The sequence below is a fragment of the Eumetopias jubatus genome, unplaced genomic scaffold, assembly GCF_037043125.1.
Source record: "Eumetopias jubatus isolate StellerSeaLion01/CBP00866 unplaced genomic scaffold, mEumJub1_p1.0 scaffold_4, whole genome shotgun sequence".
NCBI classification, from domain to species: Eukaryota; Metazoa; Chordata; class Mammalia; order Carnivora; family Otariidae; genus Eumetopias; species Eumetopias jubatus.
The window spans coordinates 146,051,331-146,065,211 of NW_028274810.1; the positions used below are offsets into that span (position 1 = coordinate 146,051,331).

The 13,881-nt window shown below is 41.9% G+C and overlaps 1 protein-coding gene across 2 annotated transcripts in view; it reads right to left on the minus strand.

Moving 5' to 3' along the window:
* ERICH5 (glutamate rich 5) overlaps positions 1–13,881 on the minus strand; it is a 31,285-nt gene that overhangs the window by 14,961 nt on the left and 2,443 nt on the right. The window contains exon 3 of one of the 2 annotated variants that reach the window (XM_028112689.2): positions 11,066–11,230. In XM_028112689.2, coding sequence (XP_027968490.1) covers positions 11,066–11,129 — 64 coding nt within the window. In that variant the 5' untranslated portion in view covers positions 11,130–11,230. Of the gene's footprint in view, positions 1–7,876; positions 7,935–11,065; positions 11,231–13,881 lie in introns of those variants that run through there. The other variant, XM_028112697.2, reaches the window with a different exon arrangement.

The following is a 13,881-nucleotide window of genomic DNA, read 5'->3' on the forward strand; positions in this document are numbered from 1 at the left end:
TGGTGGAGAGGCATATGGAACAGCTGCAAAGAAGTCAGGAAAGGCTAGGATCTCAGGTCACAGAGAGGGCTTAGTGAGCAGCCTCTTGATCATGAGTCATTTCAATCTTTGGCTTATGAGGTCAAGTTCATTTTATATCTATCTTAGATGATGTTAATTGGTGCTATTTTGATGCCCACTTTGAACTCTACTGTCACGGCTACAGAGTACACTGTTTGTAAATGAAATGGGACTTTTGGTGACCCTAAAGTAGATAGAGAGGGCAGGGATGTCATTTTGCTGTCTATGGATGCTTATTGATCTTCTTGCATCTTGACTTTCCTATTTAATGTGCATTTGGACACTTCACTTATCTAATCTAGCCTAATATGACGTGCTCATCTTAAAGCAAGTGTTCAGGGCCATACATACTGGAATGTCAAGAAGTGTTCAGTATGAATACAGAACATGGTACCGTGTCTTGAGGTCTCTTGTCTTATTAGAGAAGCCAGGCTAGAGGAGCAGCCAGAGACTGCTGAGTATGTAGCCTGAGAAAAGAGGTCATCCTTTCTAGTGTGGGACTCTAGCCACCCAGTCACTGCAGCCCAGCCCAGTTATCCTGGGGACCCACAGCCCCTTGGGCCCTTCCATGGGGAAGAAAGTGATGTCAGCTGAACTTGCCCCTACAACACAGGCTGCCCTTTCTTTTCCTTGCCTATTTCCAATGACCACCCCTTGTTTCTGAGCATACTAGCATCACCGGGCCTATTTTGTCCACCTTCATAAAGCAATTCCCATAGATGTTTAGCTATTAAAAACAATGTGGGGCACCTGGGTGGCTCAGTCGGTTGAGCATCCGGCCCTTGATTTTGGCTCAGATCATGATCTCCAGGTCCTGGGATCAAGCCCAGCATGGGGCTCCGCACTCAGCAGGGAGTCTGCTTGAGGATTTCTCTCCTCTGCCCCTCCCCCTGCTGATGCTCTCACTCGCTCTCTTTCTCTCTTTCTCAAATAAGTAAATAAATCTTTTTTTAAAATGTGGTTGTTTTTTTTTTTTTCAGTCTTCATCCTTAAAGGGCAAACCTCTGATACCCTTGAATATACACAAAAGAATGAACTCTAGAGCCAGATGGCAACTCCCAAGGAGGGGATCAAGGAATGTGAACAACAGCAACGTCCCTGAGAATGTAAAGAAGCTTCTGAGGACATTTTGATACTTTCCTGACATTAACACTCGCTTGGAGAACTATATTCTGGTATTTTGCTTAAAAACAAAAAATTACCTAGAACTATATACCCTTAAACACACCAGGTGTTGAAGCCTGGCCAAGTTTGACGTTCTTTATCAGTTTTGGTGAGCCTTGCAGTAACCCCCCACAAATGTTAGGTTTTTATTTTAAACCCAGTGTTGTACAACATTAACACAGAAGTGAAACTGTGCGTATTAGCTGGGACATGTGGCAACCTTACAGGCGCATGATTTAAAAGAACACAATGAAGCTTTGTTTGGCTGTATTGACATTTTACTGCCTGATTAGGAGATCCTCTTCACAACCTACTCTCTTCCCAAGTCCACCCCAGCCAGTGTTGCCTTCCAAGTTTCTGTTATTCCCTGGGTCCTGATTCCTACTCTCCCTTGGCTTTTCTAAGTAGTACCCTCATTTCCTTAAATCCCCATCTCTGTCAATCCAGCCATCCACCCATGCACCCACTGAATAGATAAGGATTGTGTTCTTCCTACAGGTTGGGCCATACAACGAGTTATGGCAGAAGTGTGGCTGGACACCAGATGGAACTGGACTGTGAGAAGAGCAGGGGCTTCTGAGTCACACGTACTAGGCTGCAGCCCCATCATTGCTAGCTCTGAGATCTCGAGCAAGTTATTTCTCCTCGCTAAGCTGCAGTTTCCTAGCTGTATTTGCTGATACTGATGCTTGCTTTAGAAGGCCCTTGTGGGGATTAAATGAGATCACAGTCTAAAGTACCTGGAACCAAATGGGAGCTCCTACCTGTCTCCTGCCTTCTCCTCCAAGCCCATGTTTTGATGTGACTGCACTAATCTCGAAAATCCTTCAATTTCATAAAAAAAACTTACTGTATTGTTGATGAGAGAATAAATTGGTACAAGTCTTAAGGAAGGCATTTAGGCAGTTATCCATCAAAATCATAAATGCACAGGGACGCCTAGGTGGCTCAGTCGGTTAAGTGGCTGCCTTCCACCCAGGTCATGATCCCGGGGTCCTGGGATCGAGTCCCACACCGGGCTCCTGGCTCAGCGGGGAGCCTGCTTCTCCCCCTCTCTCCCTCTGCTTGTGCTCTGTCAAATAAATAATATCTTTAAAAAAAATCATAAATGCACATACCCTTTGACCTAGTAATGCCACTTCTGGGAAATGGTTCTACAGTTATGCTAGCACACATTTGAAATGATGTATATATAAAGGAATTCGATGCAGCCTTGTTTGCAACAGGAAAAGAAAGATTGGAAACAAACCAAATGTCCATCAATAGGGGACTGGTTAAACAAATCACACAATGGATTATTAAGCAAGGGTAAAAAAGGAGAAAGACATTCTCTATATATCAATACAGAAAGATCTCCATCTTGTTAGGTGAAAAAAAACAAGGTGAAAAATAGGGACACCTGGGTGGCTCAGTCGGTTAAGTGTCTGCCTTCGGCTCAGGTCATGATCCCAGGGTCCTGGAATTGAGCCCCGAGTCGGGCTCCCTCACAGGGGAGCCTGCTTCTCCCTCTGCCTGCCACTCCCCCTGCTTGTGCTCTTTCTCGCTTGCTCTCTCTCTCTCTGACAAATAAATAAATAAAATCTTTAAAAAATTACACTGCATAATGAAGATGGGAGAGGGAAAAATATTTGCAATGTATAAACACATTTTGGAAGAATATACAAAAAAACCCCCACCTAATAAAAGTATTTACCCATGGGTATGACTGGAACTAAGCAGATGGTGGGAACAGGGCAGGAGGTATACTTTTCACAGCATGCATTTTTCAAATGTTTTCAAATTTTTGAACCACGGATGCGGTTCATATATTCCATTTTAATTAGCTGTATGTAACACCGCCCTACCACAAAGACTTGCCAAGCTCTGTGTGCCAGGCTCTAGAGGGGACACATACAAGACTTGGTCTAGACTTCTAGCATTTTAAAGGAAGAAATCCCATTTATATATATAATATCTGCATGCAAGCCTATTAAAATGAGTTTTAATGTTGATGATGTTTATTCTTCAATTACAAAGAAAAAATGTTTGTCTACTTAGGACTGAAATGTCACTGTGTGAAAATATGGGCTGAAGGTGTCGCCACAGTACAGAGAACAATTCACATAAGAGCATGAAATTCAAGCCTCATCCTATATTGCTTAGGTAACATGGACTCCAAGCAGCTAGTGGAGAGTCGAGGGTAGAATAAACAAATGATTATAGCTATCAGTGGAAATGTAGCTATTAACCTAGCAATGAATTTGTCAATAATTACCATCTATTTACTTTGTCCATGCTGGTGCTTAAGCTGTAAGATCTCAGGAAGAAGTCTGCCAGAAACAAATGGCATTTATATTAGGAAAGAGCAGAGCAAGAATCATACACGTACATAGAAGGCTGGTGGCACAGGAAGGAAGGTTCAGGTAACAAAGACCTAGAGACCCATGGGTCCGTTAAAGTCCGTAAAATCAACAAAATCTTTGTGTTCAAATTCCACCAGATCCTCGGGGTGCTGAGAAGAACAGAAATTTTGAACAGAAGATGGCCCCACTATTTAGAACTTGATTCCACAAATACAAGAAGGTCCACTCAATCTGTCTAATTGTCCTTTTGGAAAGAAAAGCCTCTTTCCTCTCACATTTTAGGGCATTCAGTAAAAATCTATGTGTGACTACCATGTATCAGGCCCTGTTCTACACTTTGATAGCCCTGGATTTGACTATCCACCTGTGTCCTGGTCCCCCACGCCTCTTTCCCTAGTCAGTCTTTGGAGGTGAGGGAAAGAAGCTCAGTGGGGTGCAGTGTCTGATGGGTCAGAGCAAACATAGCCATGTGATCAGTAGAATGGATCTTCCTATTCAGCCTAACAGCTACCTAACCAAATAGCTGCTATGTGATCTAAATTGAAGCCCAGAAAAATAAGTACCTTCATATTTTAATGGTACAGGATTTTAGAGCTATAAGAGATCTCAGAGGTAATCTAGTCCAACCCATTATTTAATGATTATTTTGCTTGTAAGCTAATATTGCATCATGCATAACAGTTCTTAAGCCAGTTACAGAAAATTCAGGTAGGCAGAACTGCCAATGCAAATCCAGTCTACAGGCTAGTTCACGTATTTTGGCATCAACCCATGCAGTTTTAAGGTTCATATTGTGAATTTAAAAAATGTCTGGTATGATATGAAGATTATCTGTATCTCTATGGGAGGGCACTGGAAGTTTCTCTACATCTATGTACTCTGCTTAAAATATCTCTAGGGTTAAATAAATGTCTTCTAAATATTCCCAGTTTATATTTGGAAGTAAATATAAAGTTCATATTTTACTGACTCATTTAGGGATAAATACTTATTAAAATATGTATATGATATATTAATATATAATAAATTTATATATTACATATGTCACAACTGTATCATATTTATTATTATCGGTCTTATTTAGGGATTATGATAAGACTATTATATTATTAAATTTATTGAATTATAATACTATATTATACTCTATTAGATTTCTTTTGTTGTTTGCATAGTGGATGACCACATCTCTAATAGGGATCCAGAGTGATCTGAGGCAAAAACAGATTTAAATCTAGTTATCACAAGATGGTTTAGGGAGAAATAGGTCAAGCTCTGGAATCAGAGTACCTGAATTCAAAGCCCAGCTCTCACTCTGAAGAGTAAATAATTTGCCCAAGGTCACAGGGCTCCTTATCTGTGAAATGGAGAGACTTGTAATACTTAGACATAGTACTGTCATAAAGATTAAATGAAGTATTGTTAGGCAGCACTTTACAGTGAGTAAAGGCGCGTACAGGGCATTTAATAAACCTGGATTTTTTTAATCTAAAAGCTAATACACACAGACTTGGGATTGTATATAGGATTTAAAGAAGTTCTGAGCTGCAGAAACAGGAATGAATTATTTATTGAGCCTCCAAGATCATGCAGTTGAAATGCTGATGAACATACAATAGTATCCAATTACAAGAGAGTATTGTGTGATTGGGGATCAGAAGCAAAATACACCTGTTGACTGATTCGATATGTGCATTGAGCAATTTATGCAGCGTATTAATTTTCTACACTCTAAACCTGATTGTCAGGCATTTTAACATTTCTTTCAGAACATCTGGGAAAACTTAGAACAATGAGGAAAGCAAGAATTAAAAATGAAAGGGTGTGACTTATGTTGATAGTTATTAATACTGGTGATAAATTTTTTTAAAACAAGAGATTATTCATTATTTTTTGAGAAAACCTATTCCACCTATTAGATACTTTTGTCCTTCCCTAAGAGTAACATTCCCCAGAGTCATGGTTTTATCAGTTAAACAAAATTCTATAATGAGGGGTGTCTGGGTGGTTCAGTTGGTTGAGCTCCTACCTCTTGATTTCAGCTCAAGTCATGATCTCAGGATCCTGGGACAGAGCCCTGCCTCCACGCTCAGCATGGAGTCTGCTTATCCCTCTCTCTCTGCTCCTTCACCCACTCGCATGCACGCGTTCGCACGCACTCTCTCTCCCTCCAATAAATAAATAAAATCTTTAAAAAATAAAAAAATCTACAATGATGATTTAGTGCTCTGCTTTTTAAAAAAAGATTTATTTATGGATTTTTTAAAAGATTTATTTATTTATTTATTTTTAGAGAGAGAGAGAATGAGCGAGCAGGAGGAGGGGCAGAGGGAGAGGGAGAGAGAATCCTGAAGCAGACTCCCCACTGAGTGCAGAGGCCCATGCTGGTGATCTCAGGACCCTGAGATCATGACCTGAGCAGAAATCAAGAGTCTGTGGCTTAACCAACTGAGCCATCCAGGCACCCCCACTTATTTATTTATTTATTTGAGAGAGACAGAGAGAGAGAGAGAAGGCACAAGACAGTGCATGCATGGGGGCAGGAACAGAGGGTGAGCCTCTTCAAGCACACTCCTGCTGAGTGTGGAGCCTGAGGGGGGGCTCAAGATGGGGCTCCATCTCACAACCCATGAGATCACGACCTGAGCCAAAACCAATAGCCAGAGGCTTAACCCACTGAGCCATCCAAGCGCCCCTAGTGCTCTGCTTCTTAAATCAGTATGCTAATCCTGGGATATCTGGGGCCACGGAAGGGGATAAGAGAAACCAAAATATGGTGTATCTTCCTGAAGCATCAACTTTCCTCAGCTTTTCATATTGAAACCAACAAGGATTTATCATGGAGCAGAATGCAAAATCTACCTGATTTCATAAAATGAAACATCAAAGAAATTGCTCCTTGTACTAGCCTCTTTAAAATTTTTTTAAATTTATTATTATTATTATTATTATTGTTATTTTGCACTGGCCTCTTGAGAGCATGTTTGGGGTACAGAGGCTTTTGTTTCTTTAGGAGAAAGGTTAGCAAGTAGTGTACGTTAGGAATGGATTTTCCCATCACTTCACATTGTTTTCAGTGACAAAGGGTTTGGAATCACTTTTATATATGGTTTTAATGACTTTGCCTATTTACAAACTTTTTACTGCTTTCTGTTATCTACTGAAATTAGAAATAAATTTATCATACACCACGAAAATGATGCAACACAACATACCTCTGACTAGGACACAGTGTCTGAACTTTGAAACAGCATTCACAATAACCCTGTGCTCTCTACTACAAAATCAGAGAGGAAGACATTTCTGTGTTATTGGAATAACACAAGGTGCTAAAAGACCTCTGAAAAGGAATTAACTGGAATATACAATTTCCCCTAGAGTTAGTCTTGAATATGATACAAACTAACTTGAAGAAATTTGCTTAACCTTCGAAACTTGATCTAAAATGTTAGCCATTCGAAATCTAAGTGCATATAAAACCCAGTCATTCTCTAGTTCATTAATGGGCTCTTACTCTTCTTCACAGCACTTCTTACTCTCAGAAACTGATCTTAATCATTTAACTTAGACCCCTAACCCCCAAAAGTAGGGTCAATTGTATCTCCAGCATCTAGCCAGGCACGTGGCTATCATATAATAGACGTTCAAAATATACTTGTTATGACCAGTTTTTATCGCACGGATATTTGTCAAGAAAAACCGAAGCCAAGGATAGGGGAAAGTTTATCTGACCTCTTCAAAAGTGCAGGAACCTACTTGATGGAATGAATGTCCACCTGTACTCTGCGCATCCTTTATCATCTCTGATGCTGAAATGCGGACGAGAGGGTAAGCTCTCGATAGAAAAAGAGGTACCACGTCTCTCCTTACGACCAGAAACTAATGGTTCCCAGTGAATTTGCAGCTTTATATAATCTGAAAGTTCGTACTTTGAGGAAATGAAAGAGCACCTCTTGTAAGGGCAGGAAAATACTCATCTGTTTAAGGGAACCCGCGGCCAACCGCGGTAGGGATTTAACCCCACCTTCCCGATCGCCCGTCGAGTAGGGTAACCCGAGGCCCGGCCCTTGGCCTCCCGCGTCGGGCAGCGTGCGCGGCGGGGCGCACCGGGACCTCCGCACCGCGGCTCCAGCAGCCGCCCTCCGGGTTTCCGGAGGGAGTCGCGCTGCGCTCAGGGTGCACTCCCGTCCTCAGCGAGCAGCCCGCCCCCTGCCGGGCGGGGCGGACACGAGTCGCACCTTTCGGACCCTCGCGGAGCAAGCCGACCCGAATCCCGAGGCCCGGGCGGGGTTGGGGCCGGGTCCCCTGCTCACCGCTGCGGAGCCTGCTGCTATCGCCGGCCTTGTTGAGGGCGCTGCTGGAGCAGCCCATCGCGGGCAGAAAGGCGGCCTTGTGGACCAGCGCAGCCACCTGTCCCAACCCGGCGCGGGTGTCGGCCCGGAGCTCCGATCCCCCGCAAGCCGCCCCGGCCGCACCGCCGCTCCTCCAACTCTACCCGCCCGGCTCCGTCGGGTGCGGAGCGCAAGCGCACGGCGGAGCGCCGCGGTGGCGGTGCGCACCTGGGGAAGGTAGGCTGCCGCGCAGAGGTGGAAGGGGCCGGGGCGGGGGGGTCAGGGAGGGGCCTCGCCAGAGCGAGGAAGCAGGAGAGCACAGGGACAGGCAGCCAGGTGGGCAGAAGGTGGGGAGTACAGTCAAGGAGGAGAGGGAAAAGGCCTCAGTAGCAGGAATAGGGACGCTATCCCGGAGAGAGCGAAGGGCTGGGAGGGCTCATCCGAATCAACACTAAATAGCTGGGGAGGGGAGGAGGCGATTGTGGCCAGTGGCTATTGATTGGTAGACTAGCTTTGGATGGCAGTCTTATTCTTACATAACGTCAGTACTGTTACCACGAGGAAGTTTGCTGTTGATATACTATTTAATCCACCTCGTATTCAAGTTTGGTCAATTGTCCAATCCAGGACCACACATTACATTTAATTGTTATGCCTCTCTTTAGTTTGCTTTAATCTGAAGTAGTTCCCTCAGTCTTTCTTTGTCTTTCATGACCTTGACCTTTTTTTTTTAAGAGAATAGGCCATTTATTTTGTAGAATATTTCTCAATTTGGGTTTGTCCGGTGTTTCCTTATGATTGTTTTCAGGCAATGCAGTTTTGGCTGGAATGCAAGATGTTATGTTATCTGTGAATTCCCATCAAGAGCACATGATGTTGGGGCGCCTGGGTGGCTCAGTCGTTAAGCGGCTGCCTTTGGCTCGGGTCATGATCCCAGAGTCCTGGGATGGAGTCCCCCACATCAGGCTCCCTGCTCAGCGCCCTCTCCCACCCCCCCCACTTGTGTTCCTGCTCTCTCTGTCTCTATCAAATAAATAAATAAAGTCTTAAAAAAAGAGCACATGATGTCAGTTTGCTCAATTACTGGTGATGTTAACTTTGATCAGTTAGTTAAGGTAGTGTCTGCCAAGTTTGCCACCAAAACGTTACTATTTTACTCCTTGTAATTTATGGGGAGAGACTTTAAGACTAACATCCTATATCTCATCAAACTTTTATCTGCTGTTAGCCTACATTAATATTCTTGCTGGGATCAATTATTACTATGATGGTTATCAAATAGTGGTTTTCTAATTATATTATTCCTTCTACATTTGTTAGTTGGCATTCTACAGTAAGGGAGCACTTTCCCTTTTCCTCCATTTATTATTCATTTATTTACAGCAGTAAATACTCATGAATTCTTACGTTATTCAATGGGTCATGTTACCATTTGTGTTAGTTTTTTAGAGCTGCGATAACAAAGTACCACAGATGGCTTGACTTAAACAACAAAAACTTATTTCCTCGTAGTTCTGAGACTAGAAGTCAGAGAACAAGGTGTCAGTAGGGTTGGTTTCTTTTGAAGGCCTTTCCTTGGTTGGGATGGCAGTGTTCACCATATATCTTCACATGGTCTTCCCATAGTATAAGTATCTATGTCCTAGTCTCTTCTTACAAGGACACCAGTCATACTGGATTAGGGCCCACCCATATGACCTCATTTTACTTTAATTACCTCTTTAAAGGCCCTGTCTCCATAACAGCCATATTACAAACTATAGCGGTTAGGACTTCAACATATGAATGAGGAGGGCACAATTCAGATCCTTACACCTATTAATTTGGATGCTCAAATTGTCTAAAATTTGACATATTTCTCTATATGGGTCATGGGGGTACACAGCTATGGTCTTTATGGTGTGTTTAGAGGTCTCCCTCCCTCCCTTCCTTCTCTACCTCACTTCTCCTCCCCTTCCTACCCCTTCTCCTCTTTCTTCCCCCTCTTCCTCTCCCTCCTGCAGTGCAGACCTGACAGAGCCTGGGCTGCCCAGCAATCAATTCACAAATCCCTTCGAATGAAGAGAAGACTGGGTATCTTTGAGGAAGTACACTTTATAACATTACACATACGTATTATAACTTTCCTCCTAACCTTCTAATCAGGGTTACTGTGCCCCAAGGAAAGAGAAGTACTTTGAAAGTGGCTAAGGATTTGGCTGGATTCCAAGTCACTGAGCAAAATTACAGGATTAGCGCAAGGAAGTTTAAGGGGGAGAGGTACGTGGATGGACCTTTCAGAATAGGCCATAATTTGGGGAATATTTATATCTTATATAAATGCTATCAAAAGGCCTTCACAGGTTGGGCTGCCATAACAAAAATGCCATTAACTGGGTGGCTTAAATAACATATTTATTTCTCATAGTTCTGGAGCCTCGGAAGTCTAAGATCAAGGTACTGGCTAATTTGGTTTCTGGTGAGAACTCTTTCTGGCTTGCAGATGGCAGCCTTCTCACTGTGTCCTCACATGGGGTGGGGGTCGGGGGACTTCCTCTTCTTTTTTTTTTAAGATTTATTTATTTATGTTAGAGAGACAGAGGGCAAGAGAGAGCGAGTGGGGGGAGGGGCAGGGGGAGAAAATCTTCAAGCAGACTCTGCTGCTGAGTGTTGGGCTTGATGCGGGGCTTGATCCCATGACCCATGAGAGAGATCATGACCTGAGCTGAAACCAAGAGTCATATGCTCAACCAACGGAGCCACCCAGGCACCCCTGAGACTTCCTCTTCTTACAAGGCCACAGTCCTAACAGATTAGGGCCTCACCCTTATGACCTCATTTAACCCCAACTACCTCCTCAACCCTACCTCCCCACTGAATCACATTGGGGTAAGGGCTTCAACATATGAGTGGGGAAGGGAGGGGCCACAAGTCAGTCCACAGCAGGCTCCCACTTCAGAAGATGCTTTTTTTAAAGTTAAAGTCACATTTAATTTGATTTAGCTAGTGAAAGTTTTTCAAAATTCCATTCTTCCTCAAAAGAGATACAAAAACTCACAGATTAAATATAAACACTAACTTGAAATTCTCTGAATCTTAATGCTTTCATGCTAAACCAGGGCTTACTGGGCCCAGTTAAGTACCCACTTTTCCCCATCAACTAATTTTTAGGAGTTCACTGGGGTATCTTACTTTTCCTTGGAGATAATTTTGTCAGCCAAGCCATGGTCTCTTCCATTTTCTTCAGAGGAAGCATTTTATAATCAGGTGAACAATAATATCCATTGTCCTGTGGATGTTAGTCTTTTTCATGAGCCACCTCAATGCTTGCTCAACGGGCTCAGGAATAGGATGGCTCTAAGAACAGAGAAAGAAGACATACATGAGCTCAACTGCATGTTCCTCCACTTAACATGGTTTACCTGGCTGAGGGCCCAGTTTGCCAGTAGCACTAAGAGTGACCAACTATAAGCCCCCGAAATGGTACCTATACCTTGAAGGGCCGATCAGCCACTTCCTGAATGAGTGATAAGACCTCTTTGGAAACAGAAAGAGTGATTGAACCTCTTTGGTATTTTTTCCTTATTTTAATATACATTGGATTAGATTTGCTTTTCTTGCACATCAGGATAGTATCTTCAAGACATTACACACCAAGACACTACATTCAGTATTGTATCTTATCAAATAACTCACTTTACTATGAGACAAGTAAGGTAATAGGTTAATTTCTATGTGATTTACTGGCCTTTTCATCTACCTCCACATCCAGAAGAAGCTAAACCTATAGGATGATGGAGGGGCAAATTAAACACTCAGTTATGGCACCAGCCAAGAGAAAACATCTTTGACGGTTAGGGTGCTGCCCTATGGTTTGCAGAGTATGTTTCGAACCAGTGACTAATAAATGGGACTGCTTCTTCCATGACCATATACACAGATCTGGGTCTTGCTCTCCAGGCTTCTTATTCATTTGGTGAACTACAACCTAATTTTCCTTTTATGCTTAACTGAGCTAGTTTGTTTCTGTTGCTTACAACTTAATTATCTAGACTAATATACAATACTTACCCTACTTCCCCTCTCCCTGACCACTCTCCTTCTTAGCAATTACCTGTCCTGTCTTATTCCTTCAGTCTTATCTTGATAATACCTGAATATAACTGATACTGTCATTTTAAATGCTGATAGTACTTTGATGTGTTATATCTTGAAGGCATGGTCATAAATCTTTTCACTTCCTTTATCATTTTTCTTCAACATACTCATGTTTTGATGTTGTCCCAAATTTGCATTTATTATTTCTCCATTAACTAATCAGTAACATTTTCTGATCAGCATGACATAGAGTGTTACATTATTAAGGTCCAGTTAAAAGCAAAAAAATTGGTTTTAGCCTGTGTATCACACCTTTATTAAGGATAAAAGTACACGTACATGGCAAGCTTTTCAAATTATTGAAAATAATATGTAAAATGTCATATTATAGACACTTAGAAACATAGGAATCCCATTTATACTAAAATTTTAAAAACTGACTCTAAGAAATATAAAATAACCCGAAGACAAACATTTATAGACATCACTCTACGTTCCAAGTGTCACTCCTTCACAGTAAAATAGTGAATGAAGTACTCTGGGTTCTTTGTATCCAAGAGTATTTAAAAAACATATGCTCCTTGGATGGAAAAATGGTTTTAAAAAAAAGGAGAAAGCATTTCTCTGGCCTATTTTTAATCCAGTGCAGTCTGGAGCATTCCTAGTCTGAAAAGAGAGGGGCATAGGAGAAATATTTTGGATTCCTTATTATTGTCCTCTAATGGTTCAGAATTCTTGTATCGGGGTATGTGTTTAGTTAGTTGAAAGGTGACCAACATTCATTAGGTTTACAAGATATTTTCACTTAGATTCACCGTCCCTTCCTCTCTTCACCAGATTTCTGAACATGTATAATGTCCAGGGTGACTTAAGAATGTGAAGGTTGAGTTAAACAAATAGACTTCTAAATTACAGTTGATCCTTGAACACTGATTTGAACTGGTAGGGTCCACTTATACACGGATTTTTTTTCCGGTACAGTACAGTAATGTACTTTCTCTTACGATTTTCTTAGTAATGTTTTCTTTTGTCTTGTTTGCTTTATCATAGAGTATATAATACATAGAATATAAAAAATGTGTTGGGATGCCTGGGTGGCTCAGTCGGTTAAGCATCCGCCTTCAGCTCAGGTCATGATCCCGGGGTCCTGGGATCGAGTCCTGAGCAGGGAGCCCGCTTCTCTGTCTGCCTGTCAGTCCCCCTGCTTGTGCTCTCTCTCTGACAAATAAATAAAATCTTTAAAAAATAAAAAGTGTTAATTGACCGTTTATGTTATCGATAAGGATGTTCTGGTCAGCAGTAAGCTATTAGTAGTTAAGTCTTTGAGGAGTCAAAAGTTATACATGGATTTTTGAAATGCATGGGGGGTCAGTGCCTCTAGCCTCTGAGTTGTTCAAGGGTCAACTGTACTAATGGGCCGCTTCCTAATCTGGACAGTGAATAACTAATAGCTGATGATAATGAATATGATAGTTTTAACTGCTTAACAATAAGGGATGGGCCAGTGTACTGAACCAATGAATACCAGATGAACTTCTTAGTATTTGCTCTAACAGGGAATGCAGCCTGTCACTTTTAATTCCCATAGCAAGTATAAACCAAAAGCACAATGAATGTAGGTGCCTGCAGAGTTCTCAGAAACTTGGAGCAGCAATTTTGGTGAATGAAAACCAAAGCCTTGTGTTAACTCTGTTCTATCACATTTACCTGTTGATATTTTTTCAAAATCACTCTAAAATGCTACCAACTGATACCCAGAATAAACAAAATAATATCTAGATGGCAAAATCCCTTCTTAAAGCATATATATTTCCCAACTTTTTAGTATGAAGATTTTCAAACTCAAAAAAGTTTAATAGTACAACCACCACTTATATACCCTCCACTTTAAATTCAACAGTTGTTAACAC